We start from the raw sequence: 21,059 nt of genomic DNA, 5'->3' as shown, positions 1-21,059 counted from the left end.
CATCCAGTGGGCCCAGCCTCCAGTGAGACCATAATGGTATGACTCCCCTACCTATGGCTCCGTGGGTGTTCCTTTTTGGCCTCACCATATCCTGCGTTCTTGTGTGGGAAGCAGGAGCAGAGACCCCGCAGGCCGCCCCGCCTGAAAAATGGCGCAGCGAGCAGGGTCTCCTGCACGACACACACCTTCGTATCTCATTTAAATTTTCTGTCTTTGAACTGCTCATGTACGAGGTATGACAATTAAGTTTGAGAACTCATCCTAGAAAAACTGCTACATACCTCATTGCTGAATCTCTACGGTCACCTTCGAAGTACTCCCCTTGGGAAGCTATGCACCAATGCTAGTGCCTAGTCCACCCTTCAAAGCAATTCTGGAACTCTTTTTTTGGAATGACCATCAGAGCTGTTGTCGTCTTACACTTGATGTCTTGAATGTCATCAAAATATCTTCCTTTCAATAGTTCCTTTATCTTTGGGTAAAGAAAGAAGACACTGGGGGCCAGATCAGGTGAGTAGGGAGGGTGTTCCAATACAGCTATTTGTTGACTGGCTAAAAACTCCCTCATAGACAGTGCCATGTGAGCTGGGGCATTGTCATGATACAAGAGCCATGAATTGTTGGCGAAAAGTTCAGGTAGTTTTTTTCACACAGCCTTTTCAGCACTTCCAAATAGTAAACTTGGTTAACTGTTTGTCCAGTGGTAAATATTCATAATGAATAATCCCTCCAATATAAAAAAATGTTAGCAACATTATTGCAATAAGTTCACGAACTTAATTGTCAGATCCACTATGTGGGGACTCACTTACGTGGGGTTTCCATTCGAACAGGTGTAGTTAAATTTGGTTATTTCCTCTTATTAATCTGTCCCATATTGTTTTTATTATTAGACCAGCTGAAAGAAACTCGAAGGGTAGAGGTAATTTCTTCCTCCCCTCCAAGGGTGTAAGGCACATGCTTAATTGAAAACCTTCACCTACACATATGTGCATATTCCTTCTGAAGGCTAAAATCCGGACTGCCTTGGCAGTGTAAGGCTGGACAGCTGGCTATGGTTTCTTCTAATAAAAGACACCTGGAATTTTTGATTGCTGGAGAAGTCTGGGGCCCCATTAATCATCAAGTCCAAATGGGGATTGACTGCTGCCTGTTTAAAGTTGCTGCCTCAGAACAATATTTTGGGGTAGCTTTCCTCCACCCTGAAGACTATTCAGGTGGTTCGGTACAGGCTGAGCTAACAGACTTAGAGGGCCCAGGCTGCCCAGCACTGGCTGACTGGGTGCATACTACGCATGCATGGGCCATGCAGGTAAGGCTAGCCAGGCACCTGGAACAAGGCAGGTGTCAGGAGAGGCTGGGTGATAGGAGTAGTCTCTTAGAGGTACAAGGTGTCAGCCTAAACATAAGCCCTATCAACGCAATGGGTAGTATTTCCCCTGAAGGCAGACCTGGAAGTTATTGAGCTGCCTTACCAAAGAGAAGGTGGGCGAGCTGGGCAAGGTATCTTCAATAAAAGACACCTGGGAGCCTTGATTGCTGGAGAAGCCTGGGACCCCATCAGGAAATTGCACTGGGGACTGACTATCACCTGTATAAACATGTCACATTAGCTAATTTAAGGGAGGTGGACTTTCTCCGCTCTAAAGGCTATGCAGGTGTTTGGGGATAGGCCCAAGCTCCACAGGCTGGAGGGCCCTTCTTCCCAAGGCTGGCTGACAGGGTGTATACATTGCTCGCACAGACCACTCAGGTCAGGGTACCAAGGGACCTGCAATAGGTCAAGAGTCAGGAAGGGCGGGGTCACCAGAGTAGGCTCTTGGGTGTATAAGTCATGTGCATAAATCCAAGCCCTAACAAATGTGAATATTACTGCTAAAGGCAGAGTTGGAAGAATCTGGACATCCTTGCCAGAGTGGCTCTAGGCAGGTTGGCTTGGATAGCCTCCAAAAAGAGACAAGTGGGAGCAATGATTACTAGAAAAGGCCAGAACCCCATCAGGCAGCAAGTCCAAATGGAGACTGAACATCTCCAGTTTAAAACTGTTTCCTGTAAATATTGGGGGGTAGGGCTACCTCCAATTCATAGGCTATGTAAGTGGTTGGGGACTGGCCCAAGTTCCACAGACCTGAAAGGCCCCTCTGCCCAAGGCTAGCTGAGGGAGTGTATACTGCTCATGTGTGGGCCACACAGCTCAGGGTACCCAGGGACTTGAAACATGACAAGTGTCAGGAGAGGCCTAGTCATGGCAGTGGGCTCTTGGGGGTACAAGGCATCTTCCTAATTTCAAGCCCTGACCTACACAATTGTGCATATTCCCCTTGAAAGCAGAGATGGAAAAATCTGGACTGCTTTGCCAGGGAGTGGCTGAGCAGGCTGGCCAGGGTATCCTCTAATAAGGGACATTTAGGAGCCTTCGTTAGTGGAGAAGCCTGGCCCATCATGCAACAAGTACACATGGGGACTGACTGTCAACAGTTTAAAGCTGCTGCCTCAGACTGATTTTCCAGGGGTGGGCTATGTCCACCCTGGGAGGGCTGGCTGGAGTATCTTCTACTAAAAGAAACCTGTGTGAGACTAATGGCGTATCCAGAAAGTAGAAACAAACACAAACGTTTGTGAACACTGTCAGTCACTATAACTATGCTAATCTCTTAGTACTTTGATATACTATTTTATTCATGTCCACTTTGGACATCAAGATTGAGCAGCCATATACTTGGGTTAGGGAATCCTGCTTTCAGGTCAGTACTAGCAAGCCAGCTTCAACTTTGTCTTTCACCTTCTCAATTTCCTCTATTGTTGGACCTGCTAATACTAGTAGGCTTTGTCAGGTCTTCTTTTCTGCATGGGATTTACCCCAGTCTCCTCCAAGAGCTGTTACTTTTATCTGATTTGTTCTCAGCGGTCTTACTGGGATGGAGTTTTATAACAGAAATTTTAATGTGAAAATTAAGGGGAAATCAAAGCCCTTATTGTGAAATTCCAACCCTGTTCTACTCTACTTAGAATAAAAGAGCTTTTCAATGACTCAATCAAGGCAGTTCAGTAGGCCTCCAGATTCTAGGTACTATGGGGTGAAGAAAACAATACTCGTCTGCCTGGAAAATCAGGAAGACATGTGAGAACTGGTCATATCAAGGCAAAATCCCCTTGGGTAGACAGGGCAGATCCCAAAGTATCTTTCTAGGTATTTTCTTCTCTTCTATGAATCTAGGTTTCTCTTCCTATTTTCCAAAGCTAGGAGATAGAGAGAGAGTTTCACATCCATAGCAGAGAGATATATTACACATATGGTTGTATCTGCTGACAGGTTCTTTTCAACCTAATCCTTCCTAAGAGGTCATCACTGAGAAGCTCACATACCTGCTTCCCAATGAGCAGAAAGAGCCTATCACATAGAGAGGCAACTATTGAGACTGAAATCTAATTTATTAGATAGCATAAATGTAGGTATATTACAGGTGTTAACCTCAGAATCTAAAGTTGTTGATTTTTATAATTGTCTTAATTTTCTCCTTAGTATCATTTGGCCTTACATTTGGGGACTTGCAGACCCCAAAATCTGAGTTGATAAAATAAAAATTATGTTACCTGATTGGCATACGGCACAACTTTGAACCTCCCCAAACTCTTTCTACTTCTTTCTTTCTCTTCTCCCAGTGGCAGCCCCATAGCCAATACATTTTCCCTTGGACAAATTAAAATGCATTTGTGAGATATTTCTTGTTAAATGTCAATCATATTGGCAAGTTGTATATGGATGATCAAAAAAGATATTTTATTATAGGCAGTCAGTGGCTCCAACATCTTTTTCCAAGTGTCATGGATTACAGGATACTGCTCTTCTGATGCAAGAATGGATTACTCTTACCAAGGAAATGAAGAATAGTGAGATATTATTAATTGTTGTGATCACCTGAAACTTGAGACAAAAAGTTAAAAAAGAGTAAGCTTTCCCACAAGTCCCATGTAATTGTCTACTCACATTTCCTTTCAAATATTTATTTCATTGTCTCATTCCTTTCATGTTTTTACAGATATAGATCTTGCCTTGATGGTGGCCTGTACTGGTCAAATCACAGGCATGGTGATTCCAGACTGATTGAGAAGAGGCAGGAGAGGCCAGAACCAATGCCAAGGAGTCAGTAGTGAAGAGAAGGTTAATGGGAGCTCATCTTCCGCAGTAAGAAGGAATTCAACAACTCATATGTCCAAGCAATAGTTGGGGTGCGTTGCTCTGAGAACAAGGTATAAGCGCAATGCTCAGACTGCTGCTGAGAGCAGGAGTGGTGGCTAAAGCTACATGCTCAGTGCTAATGATGTGCCATTTAGAGCCCATGAGAAAATAATCAAACACTTGGGGCTTGTGAGGGTCAGATCAAGCATCAGGGAGGCCAGGCTATTGTTCTGTAAAGAGAAAAAAATGTATAGTAAGGATAGTGGCATGCCAAGAAGATATTATTTCATTCAAGCTCAAAGAAGCTAAGAAAGAAGATCAGTTCCCAGAACAGGAAAGAAACCCTCCCAGAGCCTAATCACACACATATTGCTCACTGATGTAAGCCAAGTCAGAATCTGGTGCAGCGTCCCAGGGATTTACTCAACCAGCTTTCGTGGGAGTCACAAACAGTATTCACAAAGATTAATGCATCTTTTCCTCACACAATCACAAAACTCTTCAAGGTGAATGGGACAAGGGTCTCCCTATTTTATCAATATAAATGCTGATGTTCTAATCAGTTAAGTGACTAACTTAAGTGACTAACTAAGATTACATAGTCTCCAATGGTAGAAGCAGGGCTCAAACCCTAAGATTCTGTCACTAAATTCCTTGTTTTCTGGGCACCAACTACTCTTCATGTTCTTGGTCAACAGTCACCTCTTATCTAGTGCGATGACTGTGAGTTCGATGACAGTCAACTTCCCACCCTGATTACAAAATCAGGGCTTCAGAACTGTGGCTCTCTTGAGTCAGCCACCCAGAAGCTGCTCTTGCATTTCTTGGCTTAATTTGGGACAAGACTTCTTCTTTCACTCCCCTGAGAGGTCTATAGTTCTGGTCTCACTGAAGAGAATCTTTCATGTGCATTCCCAAAGTGCTCCCTACCCTAGTCCCACAGATTAGCTTAAAATGTAGGGCGTGATGACAGGTAGAATGAGGGGGCACCATCTTCCACAGCTTAAACTTAGGCTTGGAGTCATCTCAGAGAACCAACCCTGAGTTATGTATGATTCAAGATTGGTCATTTTAGTTCTGCTCTATTATTTGAAAGACATTTTTAAGATTTTGTTAAGTTGCTTAATTTCTCTGACTCACTTTCTTTATGTTCAATATTAGAATGTTGATCCATAATTTTTAAAACCCCTCTTGTTCTCACACTCAATAACTGAATGGTATGGGGTTAATGTTATTATTATTATTTTATTAGTATTATTCTCACTACTAGAATTCCTCATTATATTCTTTGAAGTATACATAAAGTGGGTGACTAGTAGTGTCAGCTATCTGACACTGCTAAAATAACCTCATCCCCAGAGTTCATCCCTACCTCCTGTACCTTTCTCCATGCCATTCCTCATGAACTCCATCTACAAGACTTACCTGAGCAGATCACAGCCACATCTTCCTTGTGGTTGCAGTTGTGATACCCCCAGAACCTGTGCTGGCATTGCTCCAAGGACTGCTCCTTTCCTGAGCAATGAACGTCATCCAGCCAGATGTGGCCAACACCAGGGCCAAAGCTTCTTCGGGCTTTAACAGATGGAGAGAGGGACTCCCCACAGCCCAGTTGCTTGCATACCACTCGGTCCTCCATTTCTCCCCAGCCATCATCACACACAGAGCCCCATACGCCCCTGTGCAGCACCTCCAGTCGCCCAGAGCAGCGGATGTCTCCTCCTACCAGTCTCAAGTCAAAGGGATCTGCAGGTTGCAGAAGGAAGTTGGGGGGTGGAAAGGAGCATGGAAAGAAAGAAAACCAAGATCATTTACATCCTCATTGAAATCCCATTAGTGCATTGGAAGCTCTCCACCTGTGTTTCTGTCATTACAGCCCTTTCTCCAGGTTCCAACCAGTGTGGCATAGGTCCATTTCCTTAACTAGGAACTTTGCACTTCCCCATCTAGTTTATAAAAGTCTAATATTTATAAATGACTTTATAGTAATTTTTTTTAAAATTGAAGAATGCAACAAGTACATGGAATGAATCACATGCCCTGTCCCTATTACACAGAATTCAGTATAATATTTCATATTAATATAGTGCTTAATATTGTTTAAAGGATTTTCATATATGAAGGCAGGTATTATCTCCGTTTTAAAAACAAGAGAATTGACCACCCGAGGCTCTTTTAGCGATTGGCAAGTGGTGTTGGCCCACACTGCAGTCTTTCTTAGACAACTCTTAGAAATCTGTAGGTCCCAGGGAAGCAGCAGTTGGCCCTAGTGTGTCCCGAGTCTTTTGCTGAGTGGCCCCATGCTCAGCACTAACATCTAATTGGAATCTTCACCGAACTGGTGAACAGCTATGTCCCATGCTGATGAGACCCTGCTTCATCCAGCTTACACACTGCCTGAGGCTCTTTCAGTGGCCGAGCCTTATGAGCAGGTGGCAGGCAGCAGCAGGACTTGGGGTGCCCTGGACCTTTGCTGAGCTGCCCCAGGCCTGGTACTGGTGGCAGGCAACCTCAGTTCACAGTGAGGTCTCTGCCACCTGCCTCCAGACCTAGCATAGGCAGCAACCAACTACTACCAGGTAGCCTTGGGTGACTCACAGGCAATAGCTGACCATGGCCTGCATGGAAGGCCCTCCCAAGAGGCCCCAAAACCAACACACCCCATACCTGTCTTCAGACTACAACAGAGCACCACCAGATTAGCCCCATGAGCAGCACACCCAAGACTGGTCTCTGTAGGCACCAGAGCCTAATGGGGGCAGATCCTGCTCCATAGGGTCAGCCCCTGCACAGCAGCTTTTACTCTGTGGTCATAGCCAATTCCCTTACAGCCAGTCAGCCTGAGGATCAATCCTACCCACTGATGTGCCAATAGCAATCAAAGTTCAATTACAAAAGGAGGACACACACAACCATGCAAGGGGCACTCCTGGAGAACCCAGCTCAAGAGGGAGAATGTACCACTGGGCCCCACAGGACACGTACTACCCTGTTTCCCTGAAAATAAGACCTAGGCAGACCATCAGCTCTAATGCATCTTTTGGAGCAAAAATTAATATGACTCGGTATTATATTATTATATTATATAATATTATATTATATTATATTACATTAATTAAACTAATATTATATTATATACCTGGTCTTATAGTAAAATAAGACTGGGTCTTATATTAATTTTTGCTCCAAAAGATGCATTAGAGCTGATTGCTCGGTTAGGACTTATTTCAGGGACACACAGTAAGACTGAAAGACATAGCAGCTCTACCTAATACATAAAAACAAACACAGAGAGGTAGCCAAAATAAGGAAACAAAGAAACATGTCCCAAATGAAACAATAGAACAAACCTCTAGAAAAAGAACTAAACAAAATGGAGACAAGCAATCTACCAGATACACACTTCAAAACCCTGATAGTAAGGATGCTCAAGGAACTTAGTGAGAACTTCACCAAAGAGACAGTAAGAATAAATAAGGCCATAGAAACCATTAAAAAACGACCAGTCAAAAATGAAGAATATAATAAATGAAATAAAGAAAATTTTAGAAGAAATCAAGAGCAGATTAGATAAAGCAGAAGATTGAACCAGTGATTTGGAAGATAAGGTAGCAAAAAACACCCAATTGGAACAGAAAAAAAGAATTTTTAAAAATGAAGATAGTCTAAGGGATCTCTGGGACATTAAGCATAACCATATTCACATCAATGGAGTACCAGAAGGAGAATAGAAAGAACAAGGAATTGAAAACCTACTTGAAGAAATAAGATGGAAAGCTTCCATAACCTGGTGAAAGAAATAGACATACAAGTCCAGGAAGCACCAAAAGTCACAGACAAAGTGAACCCAAAGAGGCCCACACCAAGACACATCATAATTAAAATGCCAAAGGTTAAAGACAAAGAGAGAATCTTAAAAATAGCAAGAGAAAAACAGTTTCCTATAAGGGAACTCTCATAAGACTTTCAGCTGATTTCTCAACAGAAACTTTGTAGGCCAAAAGGAAATATTCAAAGTGATGAAAAGCTTTAACCTACAACCACAATTACCCTACCTAGCAAGGTTATCATTTAGAATCAAAAGACATAAAGAGCTTCCCAGACAAGAAAAGATAAAAAACTTCACCACCACTGTCATGCAGGGTGTCAGGCGGGGTCTCTGGTCCCACTCCTCACATAAGAATGCAGGTTATGGTGAAGCCAAAAAGGAACACCAATGAAGCCATAGATAAGGGAGTCATACCCTACATTCTCGCTGGCAGCTGGGTTGGAGACACAGGAAACAGGATTCACACGATCTGCAACCTTCCATCCACTTCTCTGCCAACCAACCAACCCCACTTGTTAACTACAATCCACCATGCTAACTGCAAACCGCGCTTGCTAGCTCAGCCACCATCTTCTTGCTAGCCTCCCATTTTCTGCTAGCATAGCAATGGCAGTTATATTAGTGGCCAATGGCTCACTGATTACAGCTGACAGCCAACTAGCCACAGCTGATGGTCATCCAATCACAGTTGATGGCCATTTACTACCTGAGCCAGCAGTTCACCTGAATGAACACCTTTCCATGTGAGGGTGAGAGCCTGGAAACTGCACTCCTGGCTCTGTCCCCACAACCACCAAACCAGTATCACAAGAAATGTTAAAGGAACTTCTTTAAGAAGAAGAAAGGAAAATAAAAAGAACATAATATAAATAATAAAGTGGCAATAATTAAGTACCTATCAATAATCACTTTAAATGCATTAAATTATCCAATCAAAAGACATATGGTAGCTGAATTGATAAGAAAACAACACCCATACACACTGTCTACAAGAGACCCATGTCAAATGGAAAAACACACACAGACTGAAAGTAAAGGGATGGAAAAAGATATTTCATGCAAATGGAAATGAAAAAAAATCTGGAATAGCAATACTTATATCAGACAAAAATAGACTGTAAAACAAAGGCTACTATAAGAGAAAAAGGAGTACATTACATAATGATAAAGGAATCAATCCAACAAGAGGCTATAACCCTTGTAAACATTTATGTACCAAACAGAGGAGCACCTAAATATATAAAGCAAATATTGACCAACATAAAGGGAGAGGTAGACAATAATACAGTCATAGTAGGGAACTTTAACACCCCATTGACATCAATAGATAGATCTTCCAGACAGAAAATTAACAAGAAAACAGCAGTGTTAAATGACACACTAGGCCAGATGGATTTAATTGATATTTTCAGAGCATTTTGCCCCAAAGAAGCAAAATAGAGGTGTGTGTTTAAATTAAAAAAATGTATTACAGTAAAAGATACATTGCCATTAATCCTCCTCAAAATACTCCCCTCACTTCGAACACATTATCCTATCATTCTTTCCACTTTCTGAAGCAGTTCTGGAAGTGCTTTTTCATGAGAGTGGTTAGTTGTGTTGTCGTGGCTGCCTTGATGTTCTGAATCAATTCAAAACGTTTACCTTTAATGGTCATTTTGATTTTGGGGAAGAGCCAGAAGTTGCCTGGTGCCATATGTGGTGAATAAGGTGGTTGACGACACACTGTCATGTTTTTATTTGACAGAAAGTGCCATACCAGAAGCAATGTGTGACACTGAACATTGTCATGATGGAGGAAGAAGTAAAGATACTCACAAAAGAGGACTTGCAGAACTGTTTCAGAAAGTGACAAGAACAACGGGATAAGTGTGTTTGAAGTGAGGGGGAGTATTTTGAGGAAGATTAAAATGGCAATGTGTCTTTTACTGTAATAATTTTTTTCTTTAAACATTCACTGTATTTTTAGATCACACCTTGTCTACATTCTTTTCAAGTACACAGGGAATATTTAGGCCACAAAACAAGTCTCAAGACATTTAAGATGGAAATCATATCAAGCGTCTTCTCTGACCACAATAGTATAAAGCCAGAAATCAATTAAAACAAAAAAATAAAATAAAAAACACATGAACACATCAAGGTGAAATAGCATACTACTAAACAATGAATGGGTTGACAATGAGATCAAGGAAGAAAATCTAAGGTTACCTTGAAACAAATGAAAATGAAAACATAATGACCCCAAATCTGTGGGACACAGTGAAAGCAATCCAAAAAGGAAAATTCATAGAATAACAGGCTGACATCAATAAACAAAACATATCCCAAATAAATAATCTAACTTTATACCTAAAAGGACTAGAACAAGAACATCAAAAAGCCCAAACTGAGTAGAAGGAAGGAAATAATAAAGATCAGAGTCAAATGAATCAGGTAGAGTCTAAAACAAAACAAAACAAAACAAAACAAAACAAAACGGTACAAAAGATCAATGAAATCAAGAGCTGGTTTTTTTGAAAGATGAATAAAATCGATGATTCTTTAACCAGACTCATCAAGAAAAAAAGAGAGGGGACCTAAATAAGTAAAATCAGAAATGAAAGGAAAGTAACAACTGACATCACAGAAATACAAAAAATTATGAGAAAATATTATAAAAAATTATTTGCCAACAAATTGGACGACCTGGAAAAAAAGGATAAATTCCTATAAACATGCAATCTTCCAAGACTGAACCAAGAAGAAATAGAAAATCTGAACAGACCAATTACTACTAATGAAATCGAATCAGTAATCAAAACACTCCCAACAAACAAAAGTCCTGGACCAGATGGCTGCTCAGATGAATTTTACCAAATATTCAAAGAAGAATTAACACCTATCCTTCTCAAATTATTCCAAAAATTCAAGAGGAGAGAAGGCTCCTAAACTCATTTTACAAGGCCAACATTACCCTGATTCAAAACCAAACAAAAACATTACAAAAAAAGAGAGAAAGAGAGAAAGGAAGGAAGGAAGGAAGGAAGGAAGAAAGGAAAAGAAGAAAAGAAAATTATAGGCCAATATCCCTGATGAACAGAGATAAAAAAAATCCTCAACAAAATATTAGCAAACCAACTTAAGCAATACATTAAAAAGATCATACACCATGATCAAGTGGGATTTATCCCTGGGATGCAAGACTGATTCAATATCTGCAAATCAATTAATGTGATAGACCACATATAAAAAAATGAAAGGTAAAAATCATATGATCATATAAATAGATGCAGAAAAAATGTTTGACAAAATCCAGCATCCATTTATGATTAAAAAAAAAAAAAAAACTCTCAGCAAAGTGCAACTAGAGGGAATATACCTCAACATAATAAAGGCCATATATGACAAACTCACAGCTAACATCATACTCACTGGTGAAAAGTAAAAGCATTTTCCTAAAGACCAGGAACAAGATAAAGATGTTCACTTTCACCACTTTTATTCAACATAGAACTGGACGTTCTAGCCATAGCAATCAGACAAGAAATAAAAGACATCCAAATTGGAAAACTGTTATTTGCAGATGACACAATTCTATATAGAGAGAACATTAAAGATTCCACCTAAAAACTATTAGATCTGATAAATGAATTCAGTAAATCACCCAGATACAACATTAATACACAGAAATCAGTTGCATTTTCACACACCAGTAATGAAAAAGAGAAATAAGAAAACAATCCCATTAACAATTGCATCAAAAAAATAAGATACTTAGGAATAAACTTAACCAAGGAAGTAAACGACTTACTTGAAAACTTATGACATTAAAGAAAGAAAATTAAGAAAATATTAATAAATGGAAGCATACACCATGCTCATGGATAGGAAGAATTAACATCATTAAAATGTCCACACTACCCAAAGCAATCTATAGATTCAATGCAATCCCTATCAAAATACCAATGACATTTTTCACAGAACTAGAATAAATATTCTAAAGTTTATATAGAACCACAAAATACCCCAAATAGTCACAACAATGTTGAGAAAGAAGAACAAAGTTGGAGGAATCACACTACCTGATATCAAACTACACTACAAGACTGTAGTAATTAAAGCAACATGATACTGGCCTAAAAACAGACACATAGATCAATGGAACAGAATAGAGAGCTCCCTATATGGTCAAATAATCTATGACAAAGGAGGCAAGAATATACAATAAGGTAAGGACACTCTATTCAATAAATGGTGTTTGGAAGACTAGACAGATACATGCAAAAAATGAAACCAGATCATCTTCTCACACCATATACAAGAATGAACTCAAAATGGTTTAAAGACTTAAATGTAAGATCCCAAACCATAAAACTCTTAGATGAAAACATAGGCAGTAAACACTCTGGAACTGCTCTTAGTAATATTTCTGTCTGATGTATCGCCTCAGGCAAGGGAAACAAAAGAAAAAATAAATAAATGGGACTACATCAAACTAAAAGGCTTTTGCACAGTAAAAGAAACCACCAACAAAATGAAAAGACAACCTACTAAATGGAAGAAGATACTTCTGATAATGGGTTAATATCTAAAATTTATAAGGAACTAATACAATTCAATATCAAAAAAACAAACAATCCAATTTAAAAATGGGCAGAGGACTTGAATAGACATTTCTGCAAAGAGGACATACAGATGGCCAGTAGACATATGAAAAGATGCTCAACATCACTAATCATCAGAGAAATGCACATTAAAACCACAATGAGAGCACCTCACACCTGTTAGAATAGCCATCATCAATTAATCAACAATCAACAGGTGCTGGCAAAGATGTGGAGTGGGGAGTGGAGGATCCTTAATGCACTATTGGTGGGATTGCAAATTGGTGTGGCAACTGTGGAAGACAGTTGGAGGTTCCTCAGAATATTAAAAATAGAGCTGCCTTATGACCCAGCAATTCAACTTCTGGGTATTTATCTAAATAAATCCAAATCACTAATTCAAAAAGATATATGTTCATTGCACTATGTTCATTGCAGCATTATCTACAATAACCATGATATGTAAGCAATCTCAGTGCCCATCCATACATATAAACAATGGAATATTACTCAGCCATAAAAAAGAGTGAAATCTTACCACTTGGGACAACACGGATGGACCTAAAGAGTATTATGCTAAGTGATATAATTCAAACAGAGAAAGATAAATACTATATAATTTTGCTTATATGTGGAATCTAAAGAGCAAAATAAATTAACAAACAAAACAGAAACAGACTCACAGATACAGAAAATAAATTGATGATTACCAGATAGGAGGAGGGTTGAGGTCTTGGGTGAAAAAGGTAAAAGGATTAACACATACAAATTGGTAGTTACAAAATAGTCATGGGGATGTAAAGTACAGCATAGGGAATATAGTCAATAATACTCTAATAACTATGGATAGTTCCAGGTGGTTACTAGACTAATCAAAGGACCAATTCATAAATTATATAAATGTCTATCCACTATGCTGTACACCTGAAACTAATTTAAAATAAGATTGAATGCCAACGGTATATGAATTATAATAAATATAAAAATTAAAACAAGAGAATTGATGATCAGCACAATTAAGTAACAGTCATTTGATGTATGAATAGTTCTCTGCAATCATTCGTTGAATTGAATTCCATTTAATCAAAATCATGAATGAAACTAGTCTCTGGACTCATAGGCATTACCTTCACATTCAACCCATGTGTCCTCATCATGAGTGCAGTTGTTCTTCCCCCATTGCCCAGAAGGGCAATCCTGAAGGTTAACTTCCTGTCCTGAGCATGACACCTGGCTCAGCCAGATGGTTCCTTGGCCCTGGGTAGCCTTGTTGCAGCCTCTTTGGGTCAGTCTGGCCTTCCCACAACCCAGCTGACGGCACACCACTTTTGCGGCTGATAGGCTCCAGCCTGCATTGCACACAGTGCCCCACTTCCCTTGGTGCTTCACCTCCACTCTCCCCTTGCATCGTCCAAGGCCACCAGCCAGCCGCACACTCTCTGGAACTGTGGAGGGGAAAAGAGAAAGTGTCTATTTCTTGCAAGAGCACAGTCTTCTCAGAAAACATATCTCTTGGTTCTTGATGTTAGTACAATGTATACTATAGTGCTTAGCACTGACTGATAGATGCTTGTTGAAAGAATGGATGAGTGAATCAATGAAGTAAACGTTATTTCTCAGTTCCAAGTTAAATCATTAATTATTTTTGTAGCATTTTTAATTTTTAAAATATTTTTTACTTTTATGTTCTCATTTGTTTCTTATAAAAAACATATAGAGACATTGCATAGATTAAAAAAAAAATACAAAAGTAACATATATGTTGTATCCAAGACCAAAAACTTTTTGGTTCAGTTTCAGCGTTATCACCCAAGTATCCCAGATTAGTGCTCTCAACCCTCAATATTTCTAAGAAATAGAAATGAGGCCTTAACATAAGGGCACAAATATTTAGTGATTATTTCCCTGGTAACAAACTGGAGGGTGACAAAGAGAAGACATGAACTAGTCCCTCAACAAAACCACAGTCTAATAAGGAAGAAGGTATATACAGAGAGGGGAGCAATTAATACATAGAAAGTAATTATGTGACCGGGAGTAGAGGAATACAACAAAAAAAACCCACAGTTATATAGTTATATATAGTTTTATTTATAAGTATATATAGTTTTTATTTATAACTCATATATATTATATATACATAAGTGTATATGTATTTGTGTTATGTTAGTTTCTTATGAGCATTTCCTGTCTAACTAGATAGTGGATACCTTCAGAAGTGAAAAAGCACACATTATACTTTGTGAGCTCATTTCTTCCCCATAACTCCACCCCAAGCTCCAGACACAGGATACATTATTCAACAAATGTTTAGAGGTTGTTTGAAGAGAGAGAGAGAGAGAAATGAGAGAGAGAGAGAGAGAGAGAGAGAGAGAGAGAGAGAGAGAGAGAGAGAGAGAGAGAGAGGAGAAACAGTTTCTCATATAAACTGACAGAGAAAAGCATTAACTCAGCCAAGGAAAAGTAACAATTCTAGGTAAAGACAGTGTTTGTCTCTGGGGCTCACAGTTGAGAAAATGTGAGCTGTGAAGGAAAGGAACTAATCAGCCATTGTGCGAAAGTCCGTTGTGGGGAATAAAGACAAACAAGAGTGGTCACATGGGGTAGCTGGCAGATAGTCCTTGAGCCCTGTGGTACTCACTCTCACATAATGCTGCTGCATCCTCATCGTGCCCGCAATCAAAAACATCTTCACTGTGCTTACATTGCAACAGTGTATCTTCCATCCCACTGCAATTAACGTCTTGGATGAGGGTTTTTTGTTCTTTTTCCGTCGATGGCTCATATAAAACACCACTGGGTGTTCCATTGGCTGCTCCACAGCCCAGCTCCCGGCATACCACAGCCACATCTTGTATGTCCCAGTCATCATCACACACGGTGCCCCAGTGGCCCCTTAGTTCCACTTCCACCCGCCCTTCACAGCGGTGGGGGCCTCCCACCAGTCGCACTCTGGATAAAGATTCTGCAAAGAAATGGGATATTTAGGCTGGATAACTGGGAGGAGCCCAGAGAGTACTCAGGCACATACTCAGTCATCTTGGAACTCTTCTACCATTCACAGAGGGTGTGGAAAGTTGGGGGATGAGGAAAGAGGAATCAAAAAGGAAGGGAAAGAAGAGGAGCTTCCATCTCTGAGTTCTAATTCTACTACAGTCTTGATTGAACTCCACCAAGAAACTCCACTTCAAGACACCTACATATGACTGCTGGCTTTTGAGTTTGAAGATTAAGAGAAAGAAGTAGGTTGAAAACCCAGCAGAGTTTTTAGTATCTCTGGTGGCTACAATTGAAATGCCTATAGAGATCAAGTCCACTTCACTATTTCACAGATGAGAAAAATGATCCTCATGATAGTGAAGGTCATATGGTCACACTGTCAAATAGTGTGTCAGAACACAAGTGTAGAGATGATATCTGTTGTGTTCTTTTTCTTTCATGACTCTGTCTCTCCCCATGGCAGCCAGATTGAGGCAGGGTGTCTAGATGTAATTTAGGCTGAACTTGACTCTCTTCCTCTCTCTCCCAATATCAATGATCTACCCCTACCCATCCTTGCTGCTTCCTGTGACACTTTTCCATGTCCAAGAACCCAACTCAGAAGAAATACAGAGAACACTGGGCAAGGAAAGAGTCAAAACCTCTGAGTCTTAGAGCCCCAGTACTTGTCTAGAAGATCTAAGGATTGGGGGGTGAGGGGGGGTAGGAGAGAGGCTTCACAGAGCCTCCATATAAGTTCTGAGGAGTTGTTTTTGCTTTCTGACTACAACTCTGGGGTGGAAAAGACTAACAGAAATTCTCTCCCTTCCACCAAGACAGAGATGTAGAGTAGAGATGGCTGTGTAGGGAGACCAGGGAAGAAACTATGAGGCAACAAACTTTCGTTGAGCACATATACACTGCAGGTATTGTTTTATGAACTCAGGGAACAATGATAAACAAGATAATCAGTCTTTTGCCTAATTTAGCAGCTGAGAGCTTGAGAGAGGGACCTAGGGGTGAAGAAGCAACATTTTGGGTGTTGGGAAGGCAATAAAAAGAGTAGTTTTCTCCCTGCACTAGCAGTGAGGAAGAACCCTGTAGGCCAGAGAAAAAAGACCAAGTAACCTGAGTTTTGGACTGAGAACCCAGAAGCAGCAGTTTTTAAGGAATCAAACTATACCCAGCAGGGTGTAAGAATCTTCACATCCCTAGCAGAGTTTGTATATGCCCCTGTCTGGTAAATCCTCTACTGTCAAGAAAAAGAGTAGACTAAAGGGATAAAGTAAAAGAAACTGCTAATCCAAAACCAACCCCCTTGAGTTTAAATCATTATACCATTTTCCACCCACAGACTCTCTGTGCAGCCACATTCTCTCCTTGGTCCAGCAGTTTGTGTGTTGCCCAAAGATTCCTCACAGAGGTGGCCAGTGGTGGCCAAACTCCAGCCTGCGCTTTGTTAGTCAAGCCATATGCTGCACAGGAGATGCATTTCTAGTTTAGAGGTTCCATTAAGCCTGGCAGAGGGAACTGAAAGTAGTAGAGTTAAGCAGGGCAAAAGGAAGTTCATTTTCCAGCTATGCCTACAAGGGGGTGAGGTGCCTTTTGACTCTGAAACAAAGCCACCTGCTGCTTGGAGGTGGTTGAGAGTCTCGATCCACTGAGACAATTACAGGGGAATCCCCTTGCAGGATAAACCACCCAAGTTCTTCTAGGTTCTGGAAGTGGAAATTCACCCAGATAAGACTGAATAGGTGGTGGATGGAAAAAGCATAAAGGAAATCTACTGGGGCTGTTTTAAACCAGAGCTTTTTTCCATGGCCCAGGAAGCTTCAAATTTTTCGCTTTTCAGAGGTTGGAGGCCTTCTCAGGATCCCTCTCCAAAATCTTACCTAAGAGGACAGGTCCTGTACAAATAGCTGAGGAAAAAAAGAAGGAAGTGAGTGAGATCATGTAGTCATTTGTCAAGACTTTGTTCAAAAAACACAACTTTCTAGAAAACCTTTACCAAACCTTGTGAGACATTTAGAGTGGTCGATACAGAATCCTCAGAGCCAGTCCTACTATTTGGACCTTCTCTTCCTGGAATGAGCAGCCTTGGAGGGCACGTGAACACTGGCTAGGAACCACAAAAACCAATTCTACCACAGCTCACTGATTCATCATGTTCCCTTTATTTATATAGTCCCTACCCCAGGCATGTATAGATTTCGTTTTCTGTTCTTGTCAATTTTATTTTCTGGTGATTCCTGTCTGAGTTAGACGTGTGGTGATGCAGCCTCTGTGCTCAACAGGAAAGCATTCTAGAGGCCACTGGGAAGACACACAGCAAAGAGAGTAGGGGAAAAAAGAGTAGGAACAACAGTCAGCAAACATTTTCTGTAAAGGGCCAGATTATAAATATTTTGAGCTTGGCAGGCCACATGGTCTCTGTTATAACTACGCAGCTCTGCCATTGTTGCTTGAAAGCAGCCATATACTCGTACGTGTAAATAAGTGATCATGATCATGTTCCAATAAACTATTTGTGGACACTGAAATTTAGATTTCATGTAACTTTCATGTGTCACAAGATGTTTTTCTTTTGATTTTTCCCCCAACCATTATATAATGCAAAAAACTACTCTTAGCTTGTGGACTGTAGTTTGCTGATCCCTGTTGAACTGGTCAAAAAGCAGCTCTACATTTAGTTCCAAACCTCCAGATTTAAGTACTAACACATCTTTGAAACATCAGGAGTTCTCCCTACAGGATCTCTGTGAGATTGTCCTCCACTATCCATTAGGCTCCTTCTTAATGCTGTGGAGAATCCTGAGTCCTGTGACTGTTAGGAGTCCTTGAGGCCTAGGCATTTTGAACTGTGGAACTAATTGTCCCCCCACCATCCCTTTACAGGATATTTCTGAAGGAGCTAATATTTTTGGACCTCCAGCCTAGAGCTTTTCAGGCAGAAATATATTTTTTTAATAATCCCATGCCCTTGATCTTTAGGATGTGGCCACACCCAAGCTCTATGAGATCTTGTTTGCAACTGTCTAAAACCACATTATATTATACATTACATCCCGCATGTCTAGGAAGAACAGAACATGTGTACATGCAAAGGAAACTGAATGTATTGAGCCTGATATCAAGTGTGAAAGTGATATAACCCAAAAGTGACTTGAAAGCTCTGTAGTAGGATAGATAACTCTGTAACACAGAAAAACTTCTTGAAGGAAGTAGGAGTGAAGGTAAGCCTAGGAGATTCAACAGCATGATCATGGGCAGAACTAATTGTTAGATGATATAGGGGATGTATAGATGTTTAACAATATGGCCAGCACTCTACATAGAACACATAATTGTCCAATTAAGAAACCAACTGAATCATCAAGATAATACAAATGGGTGTGATTGATTAGGGAAAGGACATAGTAGGCATTATTAGATGTCCTAACTTAGTTATCTTGTGGAAAAGCTTAATAAACTTCTGAGGAATATTATACTATCTTTATTTCATAGATGAGAATAAGATTTCAGAGAGATATAGTAACTTAAAATTAAGACAGCTAAGAAATTAAAGAGCATGGATTGAAACTCAGGTGTCTTTGACTCCCAAATCCCCTTTTAGTCTAAATTAATATAGGCCATAAGAAACTGGGGAAAACTAAGGAAACATTATATACTTTTGAGAGGAAACTGGACAATACAATCAATGAAATGTGTTTGTCTTGCAGTTCTGCTCTCTTTTCTTGCTTTACCTGTTCCTACCCATGGTCCATTTATTTGTCTTCTTACCAATAGCACATTTAGGAAAATTTATACAAAGAAAGTGGGATAAACTATTATAAATTTGGCAGTGTAAATATAGAGGGATAGAAAAATATCTGGTAATCAACGTGGATTATACCGTGCTTCCCCAAAAATAAGACCTAACCAGACCATCAACTCTAATGGATCTTTTGGAGCAAAAATTAATGTAAGACCCAGTATTATATTATTATATTATATTATATTATATTATATTATATTATTCTATTCTATTATAATACGGTCTATTTATATTATATTAAAATAAGACCGGGTCTTATATTAATTTTTGCTCCAAAAGACACAGTGGAGCTGATGGTCTGGCTAGATCTTATTTTTGGGGAAATGCGGTAAATTGGGTATGTATTAAATAGCTTTTTGGGTTTAGAACAGTTACCAGATATAGAGAAAGGAGAAGCCTGTCCTTGAAAAATACCTGAATCTGCACCAGGTGCACAAGGAGAGGATTCTCCTGATCAAAGTTCCAGAGTACTCTGAGGCCTAAACCAACAGGAGCAGAGGTACTCACCAAAGATCAAGGAGAATAGCAGAGTCATGACCCAGGCAGCTGAAGATTTTAAGCTAAAATTTGAGGCTGGAAGGAGGCCCCAGAGCTCAATATTAAGCTTTGGCTGAAAGTGTGCTGGGAAGAGGGAGGGAGACAGGTCCTGCATGCAGCAGAAGCATTATCAGATGACCAGAAACCAATGGGCTTAAGGAGCAGAACTGAGAGAGCTAGACTTGCTGAATTCAGCATGTACCCACAGGAAGGGAGGTGGCTGGAACTGGCAGAAAGATGCTGAAAACAAGAGAAAACCCAAGTGGTTATGACTTGGTTCTGCTATAATTTCAGTTCAATCCATCTCTGCTTCAGCCCCTTCATTATGTACCCAGAAGAAACAGCTTCTCTAGGAAAAGCAGGTACTTAGAATGGATCATTTCACATTAGAAGATCAGGCAATGCATTACATCCATGTATGGTTTGAATTTCTTCACTTCCAATGGAAATGCCTACAGAATATAGAAGCCATAGAATAAATACCATAGGTGCTCTTGGAGACACCATAATCCAGAGTCAAGACCATAATCCAGAGTCATGGTATCAATATCTTCATCAATGCTGGTTTTATTTCCTTCAAACCAGCTTTTCCAGTGCTAAGCAGAGGGCCTAGTACATGGATCTGCTTTTCTCTTGTGTTCATTCTTGTTTATGCTCTCCTTTGGAAACTGAATGGAAACACATACTTGTAATAAAATCAAGTCATTTTTAGATCTGAAATCTGATGGACAGGGATTGAGCAGCAAGACCCTCAGTATTCCCAAGTCCCGCTCACTTGCTATTAATATTAAGTATAGCTATGCTTCAAAGGATAGTCAACTCAACTACATATGCTAACATCACTCCCTACTGTTCCAGAGTAATGTTTCTCTACAGTAAAACATCTTATCTTTTTAAACAATATTCAAGTCTTGCATTTAAATAATATGATGGATGAAGGGAGTATATTGATGAATAAGGGATAGTTTGGTGTTCCAAAAAGATATGGTCTTGTTATTGTAATAGCATGTAAAAATAGCTGTAAGAGAGGAAAGTATAAAAAACTTGAGAACACAATGGAGAAAATGGTCACCTCTACTTGGGCTAATCAGCGACTACAGAGAGATGACAATACTTGACCAGAAATTTAAAAAT

The 21,059-nt window shown here is 40.0% G+C and overlaps 1 protein-coding gene across 1 annotated transcript; it reads right to left on the bottom strand.

Moving 5' to 3' along the window:
• Nucleotides 1-3,989: 3,989 nt before the first annotated feature.
• On the bottom strand, nucleotides 3,990-20,067 carry CD5L (CD5 molecule like). The gene is made up of 6 exons (XM_019751252.3): nucleotides 19,896-20,067; nucleotides 17,467-17,493; nucleotides 15,237-15,560; nucleotides 13,723-14,040; nucleotides 5,606-5,926; nucleotides 3,990-4,410 (listed from the first exon to the last, which is right to left on the bottom strand). Exons 1-6 carry the CDS (start codon nucleotides 20,038-20,040, stop codon nucleotides 4,403-4,405), a joined length of 1,143 nt encoding a protein of 380 aa, XP_019606811.2. The 5' UTR covers nucleotides 20,041-20,067; the 3' UTR covers nucleotides 3,990-4,402.
• Between the last annotated feature and the right edge of the window lie 992 nt (nucleotides 20,068-21,059).

This window comes from Rhinolophus sinicus, chromosome 7 (genome assembly GCF_057876585.1).
Source record: "Rhinolophus sinicus isolate RSI-liver-muscle chromosome 7, RSI-T2T, whole genome shotgun sequence".
NCBI lineage: Eukaryota > Metazoa > Chordata > Mammalia > Chiroptera > Rhinolophidae > Rhinolophus > Rhinolophus sinicus.
The sequence above is the reverse complement of the archived record's forward strand: the minus strand, read 5'-3'. Positions and strand labels throughout refer to the sequence as shown.